The 19,617-nt window shown below is 44.5% G+C and overlaps 1 protein-coding gene across 2 annotated transcripts in view; it reads right to left on the bottom strand.

Annotated features, from left to right (window-relative positions):
- The window catches only part of VSTM4 (V-set and transmembrane domain containing 4), a 96,712-nt gene that overhangs the window by 16,419 nt on the left and 60,676 nt on the right, over positions 1–19,617 (bottom strand). For both annotated transcript variants that reach the window (XM_023648231.2, XM_023648238.2), the window contains exons 6-7: positions 13,977–14,083; positions 12,438–12,499 (exon numbers count right to left, since the gene is read on the bottom strand). In XM_023648231.2, the coding sequence (XP_023503999.1) occupies positions 12,438–12,499; positions 13,977–14,083 (169 nt within the window). The remainder of the gene's footprint in view (positions 1–12,437; positions 12,500–13,976; positions 14,084–19,617) is intronic.

The raw sequence follows: 19,617 nt of genomic DNA, 5'->3' as shown, positions 1-19,617 counted from the left end.
CGACAACTATTCTTCCCTCCAGCCGACATGCATAACTCCCCGTGACAATAATGGGATGTGCATGTGTACCGAGGGGAGCATAGAATTTTTATCTCTGTAAAAATGGTACGAGCGTGGTACAAGCAAAGTTTTTGTTTTTTTCCCAAGGCTTTTACTTGGGGCAATATATTGTACATGTGGTTGTGGGTTTTTTTCTTCTTTTTAATTTTAAATCGAGATTAGGAACATATTTTATGCAGGTTAATATATCCTTTTCATGTAAAATTTAACTGAAACCAGTTCTAGCACATTAACGACAACAAGAGAAATTCTCTGGCTTATTATAAACATCCTTCAAGAAACCTGAAGTGCACGTCCTCTGGAAATAATTTTGCTGGGATTCGGGTTATTATTAAAATCCTCTCAGAATTCTATCACTGGTGTTTAATGTGCCTCAAAGCCCTTTTCTGCTACTGATCAGAGAAAAACTCTTTTTGGTCCTTGCAGTATGTTCTCGAGAGCGAAAGTGGGCTGGGAGAAGGAGCTGCATTCCTGATGTTAGGCCGACATGGAGCGGGTCACAGCATCCCGGTCCTGGGTGGACCACTCCGTGGAAGGCCGGTTCCTAAGACAGGTTGCCTCTCAAGTCTGATGGCATGAACCACATCCCGTTAGGTCCGTTTTGAGTGCTCTGATCTTTCAGATTCCAAGAGAGGAGACAAGTTTACTGTTGACTTTAAACTTGAGGGAATCCCTGGCAAGCAGGCCTTGGTCACACATTCCCTAGGGGTCAGAATTCTCTTCCTGGGAGGGGCCCTAGGAGGGCACAGGACAGGGCTACCCCCAGCTGGGATGGGGATGAGCTCGCCCAGGGAAGTTCTTCGGGAATGGGGGAGAGTCACAATGCCCCTAGGAGTAGATTCTCCTAATTTTCTCTTTGTTGATAAATAAGAAAACCCATCATTCTCCCCGGGTGGCTGAACTCTCTCACTAAGGCAGCAGTGACTGTCCTGTCCACAGTGACTGAACTGGAGCTGGCTACTGAGTTTGATAAGTTATTCAGAGCCACACTTCTCAAACTTTAACGCTCATCAGATTCATCCGGGATCTTGCTGAGTTGCAGATTCTAATTCGCTAGGTCTAGGGTGGGGCCTGAATTTCCACTTTTCCAACAAGCTCTCAGGCGATGCGCAGGCGGCAGGTCCATGCACCACACTTTGAGCAATGAGGACTCAGAGCTCCAATCCCAGATCCCTGCCCTCCATGGTTCCTTCACTCCCCACACACTCTGCAAGTTCCAGGTCCCCTACTGGGGACACAGTGATGAGGAGGACTGGTCCCTGATGACTTTAAAACTAGTGCTAATGAAAATGGAAAACTTCTGGGCATCAAAGGACACAATCAACAGACTGAAAAGGCAACTTACAGAATGGGCGAAAATATTTGCAAATTATTTATCAGATAAGAGGGTAATATCTAGAATACATAAAGAACTCCTACAACTCAACAACAAAAAACAAACAACCTACCTTGGGGTAAATTTAACTAAGGAAGTGAAGGACTTATATAATGAAAATTACAAGGCCTTTCTGAGAGAATTGGATGACGACATAAGGAGATAGAAAGACATTCCATGTACATGGATTGGAAGAATAAACATAGTTAAAATGTCTATTCTACCTAAAGCAATCTACAGATTCAACGCCATCCCAATCAGCATCCCAATGACATTCTTTACAGAATTAGAACAAAGAATCCTAAAATTCATATGGGGCAACAAAAGACCCCGAATTGCTAAAGCAATCCTGAGAAAAAAGAACAAAACGGGAGGCATCACAATCCCTGACTTCAAAACATACTACAAAGCTACAGTAATCAAAACAGCATGGTATTGGTACAAAAACAGGTGCACAGATCAATGGAAAAGAATTGAAAGCCCAGAAATAAAACCACACATCTATGGACAGCTTATCTTTGACAAAGGAGCTGAGTGCATACAATGGAGAAAAGAAAGTCTTTTCAACAAATGGTGCTGGGAAAACTGGAAAGCCACATGTAAAAGAATGAAAATTGACCATTCTTTTTCACCATTCACCAAAATAAACTCAAAATGGATTAAAGACCTAAAGGTGAGACCTGAAACCATAAGGCTTCTGGAAGAAAACGTAGGTAGTACACTCTTTGACATCAGTATTAAAAGGATCTTTTCGGACACCATGCCTTCTCAGAGAAGGGAAACAATAGAAAGAATAAACAAATGGGACTTCATCAGATTAAAGAGCTTCTTCAAGGCAAATGAAAACAGGATTGAAACAAAAAAACAACCCACTAACTGGGAAAAAATATTTGCAAGTCATATATCTGACAAAGGCTTAATATCCTTAATATATAAAGAACTCTCACAACTCAATCACAAAACATCAAACAACCCAATCAAAAAATGGGCTGGAGACATGAACAGACATTTCTCCAAAGAAGATATACTGATGGCCAATAGGCACATGAAAAGATGCTCATCATCGCTGATCATCAGGGAAATGCAAATCAAAACTACACTAAGATATCACCTTACACCCGTTAGAATGACAAAAATATCTAAAACTAATAGCAACAAATGTTGGAGAGGTTGTGGAGAAAAAGGAACCCTCATACACTGCTGGTGGGAATGCAAACTGGTGCAGCCACTATGGAAAACAGTATGGAGATTCCTCAAAAAACTAAAAATAGAACTACCATACGATCCAGCCATCCCACTACTGGGTATTTATCCAAAGAGCCTGAAGTCAGCAATCCCAAAAGTCCTGTGCACCCCAATGTTTATTGCAGCACTGTTTACAATAGCCAAGACATGGAAGCAACCTAAGTGCCCATCAACAGACGAATGGATAAAGAAGATGTGGTACATATATACAATGGAATACTACTCAGCTGCAAAACAGAACAAAATCATTCCATTTGCAATAACATGGATGAACCTTGAGAGAATTATGTTAAGTGAAATAAGCCAGCAAGAGAAAGATAATCTGTGTATGACTCCACTCATATGAGGAATTTAAAACTATGGACCAAGAACAGTTTAGTGGATACCAGGGGAAAGGTGGGGTGGGGGGTGGGCACAAAGGGTGAAGTGGTGCACCTACAACATGCCTGACAAACATTAATGTACAACTGAAATTTCACAAGATTGTAACCTATCAATAACTCAATAAAAAAACAAAAAAACAAAAACAAAAAAAAAAAACAAACAACCTAATTAAAAAACGAGGAAAAAGGGCCAGCTTGGTTCACATGCTCCACTTTGGCAGGTAGGGGTTCACAGGTTCGGATCCCGGGTGGGGACCTACACAATGCTCATCAAGCCACGCTGCGGCAGCATCCCACGTACAAAATAGAAGAAGCCTGGTACAGATGTTAGCTCAGGGCCAATCCACCCCACAAAAAAAATGGGGGAAAAGAATAGACATTTCTCCAAAGAAGATATACAAATGGCCAAAAAGAATGTGAAAAGATGCTCAGCATCACTAATAATTAGGGAAACGCAAAGCAAAACCACAATGAGATACCAGCTCACACTCATTAAGATGGCTACTATCAAAAAACAGAAAAAAATTGCCTATGACCAAAAAACAAAAAACAAGTATTGACAAGGATGTAGAGATGCTGGAACCCTTGGGCACTCTTGGTGAGAATGTAAAATACTATAGTTGCTGAGGAAAACAGTATGGCAGTTCCTCAAAAAAAAAAAAAAATAGAATTACCATATGATTCAGGAATTCCACTTCTAGGTATATACCCAAAAGAACCGAAGGCAGGGACTCAGAGATGCTTGTACATCCATGTTCACAGTGGCATTATTCACAATAACTAGCAGGTGGAAGCAACCCAAGTGTCCATTGACAGATGAATGGATAAGCAAAATGTGGGATATACATACGATGAAATACTATTCAGCCTTAAAAAGGAAGGAAATTCTGACGCACATTGCAACAAGGATGATCCTTGACAATGTTATGCTAAGTGAAATAAGCCAGTCACCAAAAGATAAATACCATACAATTCCACTTATGCGAGCTACCTATTTATAAAGATAGAAAGTAAGAGAGTGGTTTTCAGGGGCTGGGGGAGGGAGAGGGGAGAGTTGGTGCGTAATGAGGACCGAGTTTTGCAAGATGAAAAGAGTTCTGGAGATTGTCTGCACAACTATGCGAATGTACTTAACACTCTGGAATTGTACACTTAAAAATGGTTAAGACGGTAAATTGTATGTCTATTCTAGCACGATTTTAAAAAAATGTTCCCACGGTCTGCACTACCTAAGGTGTCTACCCTGTGTAGCTTTTGTAGTATACGGAAAGCAGAGGTCACTCTGTACAAACGAACCACGTGGTTCTAGTGGAGGAGAAAGTCAAGGCAGACAGGTGAACGTGACTTCCTGGTGGAGTGGGACGTGCTAAAATACAGGTAAGGCCAGGTGCTATGGGAGCCCCAAGGAGAGGCTCTGAAGTCAGATGGATGGGGAGGCGGCCGGGTGTGAGCCAGCTGTGGCAGTGAGTAGGAGGAAAGGGACAAGCCCAGGCACACTGAGAAGGAAGAGACAGGCTTCAATCACCAGTGGACATGGGGGTGAGGGAGAGGAAGGCACCTAGATTCCACATGGGACAGCCATTCGCTGAGGCGAGGATATCTCAGGTGGAGTAGGTCTAAAGGGGGGGAATTAGTTCCATGTGTGCCGTGGTGAATCTGGGGGACACATGGGCCTCCACGGGAGTGTCCCGTAAACAGTGAGAAGCTCCTGTCTGGAACTGACTTGAAGATCCAGGTTAGGGAAGCGATGGGCTGCACAGGCAGCTGCTGCACCTGTGAGAGTGTTGACTCTCCCAGGCAACGTGTTCAAAGAGAAGAGAAGCCCAGGGACAGCCAACACTGGAGAGGTGGAGGAGGGGAAGCTGGCCTACCATCTTGGGAGGGGCAACAGCCAGGAGTGAGAGCAGCCAGCTGGGGTGATGGCAGGTGACCCACATTCATCTCCAGGAACAAGGGCATCAGCGCCTTGAGGGGTCAGAAAAAGCAGATTAATTGAAAGGTGCCATGAGAGTCGGCGATGGCAGGTCACTGACATGCAGAGGCATAACTCTGATGCCCCAGAGAACCTAGATTTGCAGAGAAGTGGGGCTGAGGGGGCAGGAGGCCTGAAGAAGGTGGGGAGTGAGCCACATCTTGGAAGCGGCTCTGCTAGAGGATGAGGCAGGGCAGCAGGCGCAGGACAGAGCCCACAGGGCCACCGGTAAGAGGACCAAGGCCACGCAGGGTAGCGGGATGGAGTGGGAGATGGATGATGACAGCCCTCCCACACATACAACCCACAGGAAGCCGTGCTTCATCCTGGAGGCAAGGGGGAGCCATGAGAGTATTTTAAGCAGGGAAATGACGTGGTTGAAGTTGTGTTTAGAAAACTCCCTAGGCAGCGATGCGGAGGATGGCTCGGAGCAGGATAGACAGGATACAAGAGACCCGCTGGAAAACTTGCGGTAATGAAGCCCACAGTGATCCTGAGTTTTCTGTGTCTTCAGTCTTTTGCTCACAAGACAGCATTTTATCCTTACAGGACAGGGATGGCCTGACCCTTCCAGCTACCATGTGCCATGAAGGAGTGACTTAATGACAGAGGGGGAGGACTCAGGGGTGCGGTACAGAGCGATGCTCAGTGAGGAAGGCGCTGACTCGGAGGCAGGAGGAGCATACCAAAGTTTGGGGAGCCCAAAGGACTGCCTCCTCTTCTCTTTTGGTTGGTTTTGGAATGCTGACCCCCTCCCCTCACACTCATGCTTCCTGCTGCCATTCTCCTCGAAACACTGAGGTCTGGCCTCCACATCACAGAAACTATTTTCTCTTCCTCCCATCGGCCTCTAAATCAACACCTGACCTAAGGCAATATAAAGAAATCAAACGTGCTTCTGGCTTTCCCTGCTTCTTCTGAGACAAGGGAGCGAGGCCAGCTTTTTCTGGAAGTGTGCGGATTTACCCAAAGGCTTCTGGGAGCTCTGCTGTAGGGCCACTTAACTAGGGGGAGAAAACAGGGTCCCCAGAAGGCTTCAGGGGGTCAGTGAGCAGTGCCCACGCCCCACACCCAATTTAAAGGGAAACTACACATTTTGAGTTTTTTGACAGTGCTCCCTCACCCCCAAAAAGATGAAGAACCACTGGTACATCGGAATAATGACTCCCTGTCAGTGTTTAAGGTTATTAGACAAACTGATCACGCTGTTAGTCAGAAAGACCCTCACGACAATGCATGGCCTCGTTACCAGAAAGCCAACTGTGAAGGCAGGCTGTGTTTGGTTATTTTGTTAAAAAAAAAAACCCAAGGGGGTCAGTTTCGATATCTTGATTACAAAAATGTCTAAATGCCTCTCTCATCTCCTTTTTCTTCTTGAATCCTATCATTTTTTTAAACCTTCCAACCAGTGTTAGTCTCTGGTATATAGACTTCTTGCAAGAGGCCACATGGTCTTGGAACCATAAGAAAAGATGCCCACTTTTAATGCTCTGAGGGTGAAAGCTAGGGACATACGTTTGTCATTTTTGCCTGGTGGAGTGTGGAGCGTCCACCCGGAGTTGGCACGTCCAGTTGAGAGGAGGGAGATGGATGCAGTGGGGACGGGGGCAGCAGAGGGCTGGCACACAGTAGGCGCTCAGTAACAGGAAGTCCTCCCTTCTCGTCAGTGAGTCAGCGGAGGTGGCAGGCAGGCTGGCTTCTTGAGGTGACCATGTGTCAACATCCCTCTGGAAAGACGGCGGGGGCTCTGTGGCCTATGACCCTCCAGGAAGCACTGTTTTATGGAGATCGTGGCAAAAATGGAACAATTACAGAATCAAACACCTAAACTGGCACCAGTCCCCAAAGAAAAGACGTCTCCAACTGATTTCCTCAATTACCCAGCAAGGCCTGTGTGAGTCAACAAGTAGCAACTGACTGTAGTTTCAGCTACCATCAAGACTCATTGATCCGAGAGAGAAATATCGACCAAATTGAGACTGAGGTCAGCGCTGGCCTCCCGGGAAAATAAATCTTAATATCAACCAAAACCTGCAGACGCTAGGCCTGGTATTTTTGACTTTCAACTGATGGTCAGACAGAGGCCCGTTCAAAGTCAGCTCTTTTCTTTATTGTGCATGGTTTTAGGTGTAAATTGGTTTCCAAATGGACTCGTTTCTGGAAAATTTGCTATGAAAAATTTTTAGTCTTTTCACATCTTAAATGATCAAAGGGTAATTTGGTATTTAAGAGCTGTTATTGGGGATAATCCCATAAAACCAAGAATCCTCTTGAAATGCATATGACTGCCCCCGACTTGCTTTCTGTTAAAATTAAGAATTTCCTTTGTTGAATCTCCACCCAGAGGAGCATGCCAACTCAAAGAAGCACACAAACAACAAAGTCAACAAGGAAGACTGGGGATTGGGACCAGAGGTATCTTTGAAAATGCTGGTGGATCCAATCTGTTTCAAGTGGCCCCAAACTGCTTAAGGCGGCATTTTGCACTCAATAGGAATACTGATTTTTATTTAATGGGTAAATGAAAGGTGGGCCCACCGGCTGTGGACTAAAGAAAGTTGTCCACTCAAGACTGACGATGCTGCAAAGGGGCCATCCACGGGGCAGCAGCTCGGGCTTCATGGGAAATGGAATAGTACCCGCTGTGGGTTGTAGGAACTCACTTTTCTTCAACAGAGTGTGTCCTCACATGCAAATCTGGCGGTGGGGGAAGGACTGATTGTGAGAATTAAACATGATGACATGCAAAAAGCACTTTTTTTGGATATATCCCTGGCATGTCAATGGAACTTCGGTAAGTAGTTATTTCTGCTATTAGCAGAGGTAAGAGAGAGCGTTAGAAACAACAGGTCCTGAACAACTTAGAGAGAATGTAAGGTGGGGAAACTTACAAAGCGTAGTCCCTCTTGAAGTGGTTGATAAATATCAGAATTAAGAAGAAAAGACCTGGAAAAATGTGCAGTGATATGCATAGTTGAGAGGAAAGTGAGCTCAGCTCATCTGTCTCGGGGACCGAATCTCATGAGTGGGATGCAGGATGCTGCAAGGCCAAGGGAAGCTGACAGTTTGTCTTTGTGTTCAGTTGAGTTTGCAAAAGCCCACTGAACAACCAGAGACCTACCAGCATCAGCAAAAACTCTGCTGCTGCATTTGAGGACAAGACGAGCATTGTCAATAGAGCAGAACCAACGAGGAAGTTTTGATGCTATGAACCAGATGGAATCATACTGTATGAAAAACCCATTGGAACCCCAATTCACTGCAGGCAGAAGAAGGCTCTCTTTGGAAAACCGGTGAACCAGTCGCTCCAGTGGAACCACAGAAAACCTGGGCGCAGAGCAGGAAGAGCCAGGATGAGGTGGAGTCACGTGGGACGTCAGAACCGTCCACAGAGACCCAGGCTCCACTCCAAGGCGAGGCTTAGAATGTGCTAGTTAAAACCTTATGTTTTGGATTCGGAAAGACCCAGGTTCAAGTCCTGACTGCCACCCACAAGTGACATGACCTTGGGTTAGTCACCCATCTGTCACCTTCCTCACTGTGCCGTCTGTAGAAACGGAATGAAGAACCTGTGCTACAAAGCTGGCGTGCAGAATCTCCAACAGATCTCCATCCTCTTAGACACTGCTCTGGGCACGGAGAATACAGCAGTGACCCAAGCAGACAAGCTCCTCGCCTTCGGAGCCCTTGTCCTCCGGGAGAAGAAAGGCGATTAATAGACAGATACAAGGGATGTGAGGCAGCTTCTGATGGGGAGCGCCATCTGAGGCGGGTGGTGCTCGATACGGCATTTCAGAAAGCCTTCTCTGTTGACGGGATGTTTGAATAGAGACCCTAGGGGTGTCTACCCAAGCCACAGGCATATCCTGGGGAGGACAGTCCAGGCAGAGCAGAGAACTGGTGCAAAGATCTGCCAGAACACTCTTGGTTTAAGGACTAGCAAGGAAGCTAGTGAGGGCAGAGCGCAACAAGGACGGGGGATGGTGGTAAAAACGATGTCAAAGAGCTAATGGGGACTGGAGCATATAGGGCTGTGTGGCCGACTGTGGTAACCACTAACCAAAGGTGGCTCCTGAGCACTTGAATGTGCTTCTGAAATGAGATGTGTAGCAAGTGTAACATACGCTGGATTGTGAAGACTTAGTAGAACAGAAAGCATGTAAAATATTTCATTAATAATTTTTATAATGATTATATGTTTAAGTGATAACATTTTTGATATATTGGGTTAAATAAAACATTATTAAAATTGGCTTCACCTGTTTCTTTTTACTTCTTTAATATAGCTACTAGAAATTTTAAATTACAGGGGCCAATCTGGTGGTGTAGTGGTTAAGTTTGCGCACTCTGCAAGGGTTTGTGGGTTTGGATACGGGGCGTGGACCTACATACCACTCATCAAGCCATGCTGTGGTGGCGTCTCACATACAAAATAGAGGAAGATTGGCACAGATGTTAGCTCAGGGCCAATCTTCCTCACCAAAAAAAAAAAAAAGAAAGAAAGAAAAGAAAAGAAAATTGAAATTACATACATGGCTTAGAGGCTTACATGATATAGGGCATTATAGGGTCACAGTAAGGAGTTTGGCATTTATGTTGAGCAATATGAGAAGTAATAAGAAAAGCACATAAAGTGCTTAGCATATTTCCAAGAATATAGTATGAAAAGCTTACGAAACCAGAATTCCACTCACAGACAAACTGTTCAGATATAAAGGCAAATAAAGATATCTAAGAGGAAAATACTGGGTTCAAGAAAGAGCAATAACAAAGCCAGTAAAAGTTAAGTTTAAATAATTTTTTAGACTGTAGTGATAAAGTTTAATGAAACTGGCGAGGAATGATTGCTGAAATATGAAACACAAAGTAAAATAAAAAAGAATCTGACAAACACAAAACTGAATCCATTCCTAAATTCCAAATAGATCAGAGAAAAACAGGCAACAACAGAAAACTACACTAGGGGCCGGCCCAGTGGTGCAGCAGTTAAGTGCGCATGTTCCACTTTGGCGGCCCGGGGTTCACAGGTTCGGATCCCAGGTGCGGACATGGCACCACTTGGCAAGCCATGCTGTGGTAAGCATCCCACATACAAAGTAGAAGAACATGGGCACCAATGTGAGCTCAGGGCCAGTCTTCTTCAGCAAAAAGAGGAGGATTCATAGATGTTAGCTCAGGGCTAATCTTCCTTGGTGGGGGGGGGGAAAGAAACTATACTAGTATTTCACTTTAGCCATGCTGGGAGATGTGAACTGGTTTTATGCCTTTAACATCCATTTCCATAATGCTGATGAGGTTAAGTACTTTTCAGGAGCTTACTGGGTATTTGCATATTTTCTTTTGTGAAGTGTATGTTTTAAGACTTCTGCACATTTTTTTGGAGTGTTGTCATTCCTTACTGATTTGGAGGTGTTCATAGATTCTGTGTAAGAATCCTCTGTCAGATAAATTCTCCCAATCTGTGGCTTGTCTTTTCATTCTTGTATTGGTATCTTTAATCAGAATAGATACTCTAAATTTTAGGGTAATCCAAATTTTTTAATCTTTTCCTTTATGGCTGGTACTTTATGTGTCTTGTTTAAGAAATCTTTGCCTACCCTGAAGTTAGGGAGATACACTATCTTTAAGAAGTTTTATTTTTACCTTTTATACTTCAGTCAATGATCCTTCTCTAATTAATTTGTGTGTGTGGTGTGAAGCAGGAGTTAGGGATCATTGCTTTTCATGTGGATACCCCATAGACCCATTACCATATATTGAAAGATAATCCCTTCTTCGCTGCATTACAATGTCACTTTTCTCATAAATCAGGTGACAATACATACGTAGATCTGTTTGTGGCTCTTTATTCTGTTCCTTTGGTTTATTTGTCTATCTTTGTGCTAACATCATATTGTATTAATTACTGTGGCTTTCATGTAAATCTTGAGAATTGGTCTATAAATTCCCCACTTCGCTCCTTTCCTTCAAGATTATCTTGGCCCTTTGCTGTACATACACATCTTAGAATAGGCTTGCCAGTTTCTCTCCCTCTCTCTCTCTCACACACAAATACACAACTGCTGAACAATATTAGTAACAAAAGAGATAACAATATGGTTAGAAACTAAAAAAAAATTAAATATCCACATTGATACAAAGAAATTAGTGACTACACAAATGAGGGAAGGGCTCCCTCTCTTCCCTACAGAAGAATTTCACCTAGTAAATGGAGACGGATTGAGGAAAACAGAAAACCACCATTAGGGCACCAAAGTAATTCCTGCTGTAAGAAAAATCTGCCGAGGAATGCTAAAATTAGTGGGCAAAAGTTCAAGGAAAAACAAGACATTTGTACAGCCTTGAGTATTTCCCTGAAAATATTTATTAATACTGTGGTGGTTTCAACGTACGTCCACAAATTCTTTGACATGCCTCCCTTCAGGGGGTGGAGCTTAACTCTCCTCCCCTTGAGTGTGAACTGGACATAGTGACTGGCTTGTAACAAACAGAAATATAAACGGGGAAAAAAATAGCAACTTTAGACTGAAGAAGCCTAGCAGACACGACCTCCACCAAGTGAGCAGAGGCCCACCACCACCTATGATAAGACATGTTGACATTACGTGCCGCCGATGTGATGCAGTGAGACGTAAATATCACCTCTGTGTTGTCCTTCCTCCAAATCCATTGCCTCACTTCTACTCATCAGAAAAACCTCAGAGAAACCCAAGCCAAGGGAGATTCTAAAAAATTACTGCTACCACTCTTCACAAGCGTCAAGGCCATGAAAGAAAAACAAAGACTGAGGAACTGTCACAGATTGGAGGAGACTAAAGAGACACAACAAATAAATGCAACATGAGATCCTGGAATGGATTCTGGAACAGACAGAGAACACTAGTGGAAAAACTGCTGAAATCTGGTGGAAGTCTGGATGGCAATGTGCTGATGGTAATTTCTTAGTTTTGACCAATACCCCAAGGCTACATAAGATAGTAACATTAGGAGAAGCCAGGAGAAGGGTAGAAGGGACTTCTCTGGATTATCTTTACCACTCTCTGTAAACCCAAATTTATTTCAAAATAAAATCTTTAACACATTTTCTGGAAGGTTCTTCAACAGTCTCTTCAAAGTGATTATCAGGCAAATTTATACAAGCAGGTTCATTTCTATTTTATACATTCCTATGTGGCTTTTTTCTTCTTTTGGAAAAGTAGCATTTAGAACGAAAAATAATTCCATGCCATTCCAGGAACTAGGTATGGGAGTCAAAAGCTGTCCCCAAGAAGAGAGAATGCTTTCACTTGGGAACAAAAGCACCAAGAACCTGGGGCATGTTTTGAATTAAGAAAGGTACCAACTCGACTCGGAAGGGCGTTTAAGGCTTGAGGGGACAACAGCCCAGAATCTGGTTACTCACCAGGGTGACTTTCCTTTGCGGCTTCAGCAGCTTCGGTTTATGGAATGTGGCAGCTATGGGAGCTGTGGAAGGACGTCACGGGTTTAGTTTCAGTTCCTCCCAGGACCCTTAAAGCCCACTTGTCATCAGCATCACAGTCACACTCTGTAGAGACTCGTGGACCCCCTGGAAGTCCTGGGCTTCCTGGAAGACTTCCTGGCCCCACGGAAGAACTCTAGTTTCTGATCCAGGCAGCAGCTAGTGCCCCTCGGTGGAGGGTGATCCTCCCCCAGTCTTTGAACGTGTCATCCCGTCTCTTTGATGGGGTCAACAAAACAACTGCATAAAACACTGCCAGCTACAAAGAGGTCAGGTGTGCAGGTGAGAACCAGGGACGCTTGGTAAAGGCCAACAAGGCTGGACCGTCCCTGGGGCTCCATCCTAACTGCACACTAACGTTGACAGCAGTGACCTTTGACCCTCACAGCAGCCCTGTGAGGTCATCAAGGAGGGTCTTAACATCCCCATTCAACAGGGGAGGAAAGCAAGGCTCTTCCCCAATGTCATACAACCAGTATTTAGATGACATGGGACTTGACCTTGGCCTTCAAAGTCAGGCAGACCTCATTTCAAAGCCAGGCTCTACCACTTAGCTCTGCAAACCTCATTTCAGCTTTCCTAAGGTCGGGTGCTATCTATCTACTCCGATTGAAGTGAGACAATCCAGCAGGGCTTCTCTCGGCCCTTGCCTCCCAGATCTACACTGGCCATGCCTCCTAGAACGCCCATGCCTTCCCACCCCTTCCGTCCACTGGATGTAAGTTGAGTCTTGGCACCACTGGCTTCTACCACAGGGTGTCCTACGGGGTCCCTAGGGGACATCCTGCGAAGCTCCAACTGAAGGATAAACTGTGCCTTGTCTTGTTATTAAATCGTTCACCTGGACAATCCTTGCATTCCCAACTATCTTTCAACTTCTTTGAGGTATGGACTTCTCCTAAATTGGCCACAGTGGTTTTAGGAACTATCTAGTGACAGTTTAGTTCTCCTGAGCCGTGTTCAATCCTCTCCTCCAGAAACACCCACCTTCCACACTTATGTTGCTCTAAGTCATAAGTGGAATCAAAGAATAACCCCGCTTTTATCCCCAGAACAAATCCAAAATAAACTATATACCTAGTTTACATCTCTAGAAAAATCAGAGAGCCTTCTTTTCCTGGAATGAACCAAGAAGATGCTGACACCTCCTTGCCCCATCTCGCTATGTGCAGAGCGTGTTAATAGTTCAAAGCGAAATACACTGGAATCGGTCCGTGGATGTTGACCCCCCCACCTCCCCGTTAAAGCCATGCTGGGTCAATGGCACCACCCAAAGTCCCACCCCAGGGGCGGGGCTCAGTCATGACCAGAATCTGGGTGGGGTTCTCTAGACCACGTAATCCTTGCATGTCATGTCCTCCATCTGCCCACTCCCCCTGTCCTGATCCCGCAGCAAATCCCAGACCCACTTCTGGATCCATCACGGTAGTTGCCACGTGGGAAACGGAAGGCTAGCCCTACCTTTGGCGGGGACTGCAGGAGGCACGTCAGCCTTCTCCCTCCGCCTCTTGCCCTTCTTGGGCTGCAGTGGGGCCAAGCTGGTCACGCTGGTGACGGTCTCCCCTGAGCTGTAGAGGGAAAAGGTCCTCGTGAAGGCAAAGGCAAGTTTGTTCCAGGGAAAAGGAAAGGAAGCAATAGTTTCCGAATGCGCCCTGTGCAATAGTGTAAAGGAAGGGCATCTTACAGCTGGACAGGAGCTGACTGCTCTGTGCTTATCTCCAGGGCTGTCTGGAGGTCTGGCACTGACCCTTGGCTAAGATAAGAACGAAGAGACCAGCTAGTTAGTGCTTTATAGTGCGCTGTTCAAAGTTCAAAAATCCCTGGAGAGACCCTGGGCCAGGCTGTCTGCATTGTTTCTGGATGTATAGATTGATGGTTTCCACCTGGTTTCATTGGTGACACAGTCTGCCTTGGCTACAACACCAGTAGGGTATTAAGACACCACAAGAAACCTCTGCTTGAGCTCTCCTAAAACCAAGTTCCCTTGCACATGTCTTTCTGGTTCACAATCTAAAAACAGAGCACCTTCTGTGCAAATGAGAAAAAATGCTGGGTTGCTCACCTGGGAGTGTCTAGGGACCCCCAGGACGGTTCACGCTTTCTTCTCCTGAGGTATTTTTACCTTTAGTGAAGGCTGAATGAGTTCCCCCTGAGGAGCGCTGTGAGAATTATCCGGCCCCGCGTAATCACTGTAGTATCAGATTCTTTCTGTATTCCCCATGATAACCCAAAGTGATGGGGCTGATAAGCTTTACATTACAGGTAAGCAAATCAAGACTCAAAGATGCTAAATGACCTACCCTAAGTGACACTGTTAGCAAGCTGCTAACATGAAATGGGCAGACACAGGCTGGCCTGTGAAATCTGTTCTTGATGCTACAGGTGGGATGCAGTCCACACACTTTCTTGAGTGGCCATCAGTTTTATTTCAAATGCATCCTGTTGGTTCCAGCAACCCAGAGGGAAACTCCTTTCAGACTCTCCTCCTCGGGCACAGGTTCCAGCCAAGCAGGCACAGTTACCAAAAGAGGCTAACTCCCTGATACGCAAAGGATTTCTGGAAATCCATAAGAATAGGATTGACTGTCTAATAATTAAAATGAATGAAGACAGTGAACCGTTTATGCAAACATGCTAAAACTCCTTCCTGAAAGGGGAATCCAAATTGAAGCTCACTGCCATTCCTTTCTCCACATATCAGAACGGACTCAATCAGATTGGAGGCAGAGCGCTCTTCTGGCAGGTGTGTGAGGACTCGGGCACTCACAGTATGGCTGGGACCGGCGCCCGCCCTTGCTGGTGGAGAACACCCTGGCGATCAGGGTAACTCGGGCGATGGGAATGACAAGGGCTTTACTTCCGCTTCCGGGAACCTATTCGGTGGATGTCCTTGCACCGAATGAAATGAGTCACTACAATGCCGTTGGCAACAGTAATCAATTAGAAACCATCCGACTGTCCATCAGCAGGGGACGGGCAAAGTAAACTATGGGAAATCCACAAACCACACACAGGGGCCTCTGCAGCTATAAAGGGGAATGAAGAAGCTATTTCTGAAGCTATTTCATTGTTAAATGAAAAAGCTAGATGTTGGGCCATGTGTAAGATGCACCACTTTTTGTACAAAAATAGGAAAAAATAAAAATATATATTAGTATTTCCATACACATGCATAAAGACACTCTGGAAATCTTCACAAGAATTTGAAAACAGTGGTTCCTTAGGATGGAGGTGCTGAGGGACTAAACAGATCGGGGACTAGACAGGGAGAATTATAATTGTATGTATATATATTTAAATTAATTAACTTTTTACTTTAATTATTAAACCACATGATTGTATAATCTTTGAAAAACAGTAAACACAAATAAATACCTACATGTATTTAATAAAAGAAAATAGGCTATTCTAACATAGTCTTAGAGTTTTAAAAATAAACGAAGACTGAATCAAACATCGTGGGAAAAATTCCAAGAATACAGTTCGCACTGAGATTCCCCAAAGATGGCTTATTTTTCTTGGGAAGAGAAATCCTAACTGGCCAGAGCTTTAGAGCACAGGGTCAGTTGTGTAAATTCACAAATAGCCAAAAGGAATGTGCGTTTACAAAACTCTGACCACTAGGAGAAAAAACAAGGGCTAAGACACTTTCAGAATTACTTAAATTACACAACCACTTGGACAACTTCATTTCGTAACTTTCTAAACGCTTGAAATGTTTATTTTTCCCTTTCCGTTACAAATTAATGCCTGCCACGTTTTAAAATGGTCATTACAGACATGGGGATGAAAAAAAAAAGTTTATCATAACCAAAACACAACCTTCGTAAATATTTCTAGTCTTTTTCCTCTTCTTTGTTTTATTTTTTTAATAGACTTTATTTTTTAGAGCAGTTTTAGGTTCACAGAAAAATTGAACAAAAGGTACAGACATTGCCCATATACCCCTGCCCCCACAGCCTCCCCCATTATCAATAGCCCCCACCAGACTGGTGCATTTGCTATAATTGATGACATTGCACTGACACATCATTATCACCCACAGTCCACAATTTACACTAGGGTTCATTTTAGGTGTTATATATTTTATGGGTTTGGACAAATGTATAATGTAACCATCATTATGGTATCATACAGAATAGCTTCACTGCCCTAAAAATTCTCTGTGTTCCACCTATTCATGTCTCCCATCCCCCTCCCCCTGCCAACCACTGACCTTGTTTCTGTCTCCATAGCTTTGCCTTTTCCAGAGTGTCACATAGTTGGAATCATACAGTAGGCAGCCTTTTCAGATTGGCTTCTTTCACTCAGCAAAATGCATTTAAGGTTCTTCCATGTCTTCTCATGGTTAATAGCTCATTTCTTCATAGCACTGAATAATATTCCATTGTCTGGAGGTAGCAGTGTTTATTTATCCATTCCCCTACTGATGGACATCTTGGTTGCTTCCAAGTTTCGGCAATTATGAATAAAGCTGCCATACAACTCCATAGGCAAGTTTCTGTGTGGAGACAAGTTTTCAATTCTTCCTTGGTTTTTATTTTTTTTATCATACTGTATTACAATTTTGCACCCTTCTTTTCACTTAATCAACATTTTCCATATGGTTACATCCTCATATTATTCCAGTGAGAAGATATGGCACGGTTTACTTAGCCAATCCTGAAGTCGAAACATCTAATTTGTTCCCCAGTTTGATACATAAATACCATTGCTATAAATATATTTCTGCACCATGGTTTTCCATTCTCAGACTTTTGTTTCTAGGTTGCATTCTTAGAGCTGGAACTATGTTCACAGACGAGGATCGATTTATAGGCTCCTTAATACCCATTGTCAAAATGATTTCCGACAGGTTAGTACTACTTTATAGCCACTCGTCAACGGGTGAGGGCGTTTATGTTTTCACTGTCTTTAAGGCCAAGTTTATCAGTTTAAGAAATTACTCATTTAATGAAGAAAAATGGGATCCCCTTTCCTTGCATTTCTCTGATTTCTAGTGAGGACGAACATTTCCTGTGTCTGTCTAGTTGTGTTTCCTCATTTTTGAATGACGTATGGACATCTTCTGCTGTTATTAGCATCTTGAGTTTTTCTTCTAGATTTGCGTGCACCTTCACATCAGTCTGAAATGTTTACTGCAATCATTTACTGCACTCCCTTTGAAGTTGGGATTTTTGTTAAAGGCACAGTCATTTGTTTCTTTTTGCTAAAATCATTCACTATTTTCTTTTTGTCTGTTGCCTCTGAGCTTGGATTATCCTCCCCAGGTACACGTCACACCCTACAAAATCAAAGAATAATTCCTCTTCTCTTCTCTTGAATTTAATTGTTTAGCTCTTTAATATAAAATGGAAGTTTGGGGACATCATTTATATGAATTTATGCCATCAGGCCCAGGGCTTTGAGTAAGCTGAAAAAGATATGCTTTGTCATCACCATTTTCCTTCAAAACAGTAAAACTGCACTAAACTAAATTTAGTTCTAATTCATACTTCAACAATGAGAATTCGTATACAATGAGTCACCACAATGAAATACGATAGACAATTTTTCTCTCCTAATCTTCCGGCTCCCATTGAGTCAGAAGGGCTGGCAGGAACTTTGGACTGAGAAAATCCACTCTAGGATTCAAGTACAAGAAAGTTATTCTACACCTTGGGTTGGAACAGGACTGCATTTTGTCTCTGACCCCAGGGAGCAAGCGTGGCTGGAGCCAGTCAAACCAAGAAAGAGAGGAAACAGGCCGGAACTTCTGTCTAAATTAGAGAGCTGAGCGACTGGAGAGAAATGTTATTTGTGGGCAAAAGGGCTGTCTTTCTGGCTCCAGCAAGGGCAGGGCAGGAGGCACACATGTGGGGCCCTTGTTGTGACACGAACAAGGTTCTGGCCTGGCTGCCACTCATAGGCATCTCTGTCCCACAAAGGTTAGGCACCTCTGCTCTGTGGTACACGGTGGCCAGATCCAGTGAATGGGGGCTGGACAAGGGGCAGGGCCCTGCACTAAAGCTGGTCCCACTCTGACTAAAGAGGTGACCCTGGACAAGTCCCTCACCTCCTTAGGCCTCATCCCACAACCTGTAAAACGGGGAGGCATACCCTTGCTACCTACCTCACAGGGTGATTGTGATGGTCAGATTGAGACAGCGTGGCCTAACTTAGGTGGGGCACAAAATGTCGAAACAGCACTGACTCTAATCTCCCTCATGTGGGTGCGGTCTAGGACATTTCACAGTGCTACCCAGGGAGAACAACGTTGTCATTTGGGTATCTCATGATGCCATGTCTTAGTCCTGAGGGGAAGGCTGCAAGTTTCAACTTCAGCCTTGATCAGGGAATCTTTCTGCTCAAGACAGTACAGTGTACCCTCCCATCGCCAGAGACACAGCATATGTGCTGTACAAGCATCAAGGCATGACAGACCAGGCAGGTAAGGAGGAGGGAGAGGCTACACCCTGAGCAATGGCTGGCTGCCCCAGGGTACCAGGGGAAGCAGGCAACCTGGATTTTGTCAGGCACTGAACAAACTGAGAGCAACCATGTTTTGCAGAAACTAAAGTTAATATCAGCTCTGTTTGTCTCCATCCCGTGCAAGGCGCTGTGAAATTTGCTTGATATCCGTAATCTCGGATCTTCCCAGATGGGAAAACAGAGCCTCAGAGAGGTCCAGGCCCTTCCCAAGGATCGCCAGTTGGGCAGGAGATATGGGATCTGATCCAAGTTGGCCTGCCTCCTTGGCCCTGAAGCAAGGACTCTGGGCCCAGCCCTGACAGCAGAGAACAAGGAAACTAGCACAGGAAGAGGGTCATCCAGCCAGATCCACAATGGCTGCTCCAGGCTAAAACCAGCTCCCTAAGGAGAAGGAACCAGAAAGCAATATCAGCATTCCACTGCATTTTAAATTTGCATTCAATGCAGGGTGGGGAGCTTCCTGCTGTTACAACTGCTCAAACCCCTGCCCTGGTGGGAGGAGGAGGGGCCAACCCCAGGACCGGGGTCTTGGGAGCAGGAGCTGGGGCTAGGGCCCAAGACCAAGGGCCATGGTGGCCTGAGAGTGGGCAGCGGAGGAGGGGAGCCTAAGTCTGTTCCTGGAAATTGTCTG

This window comes from Equus caballus, chromosome 1 (genome assembly GCF_041296265.1).
Source record: "Equus caballus isolate H_3958 breed thoroughbred chromosome 1, TB-T2T, whole genome shotgun sequence".
Taxonomy (NCBI): domain Eukaryota; kingdom Metazoa; phylum Chordata; class Mammalia; order Perissodactyla; family Equidae; genus Equus; species Equus caballus.
The sequence above is the reverse complement of the archived record's forward strand: the minus strand, read 5'-3'. Positions and strand labels throughout refer to the sequence as shown.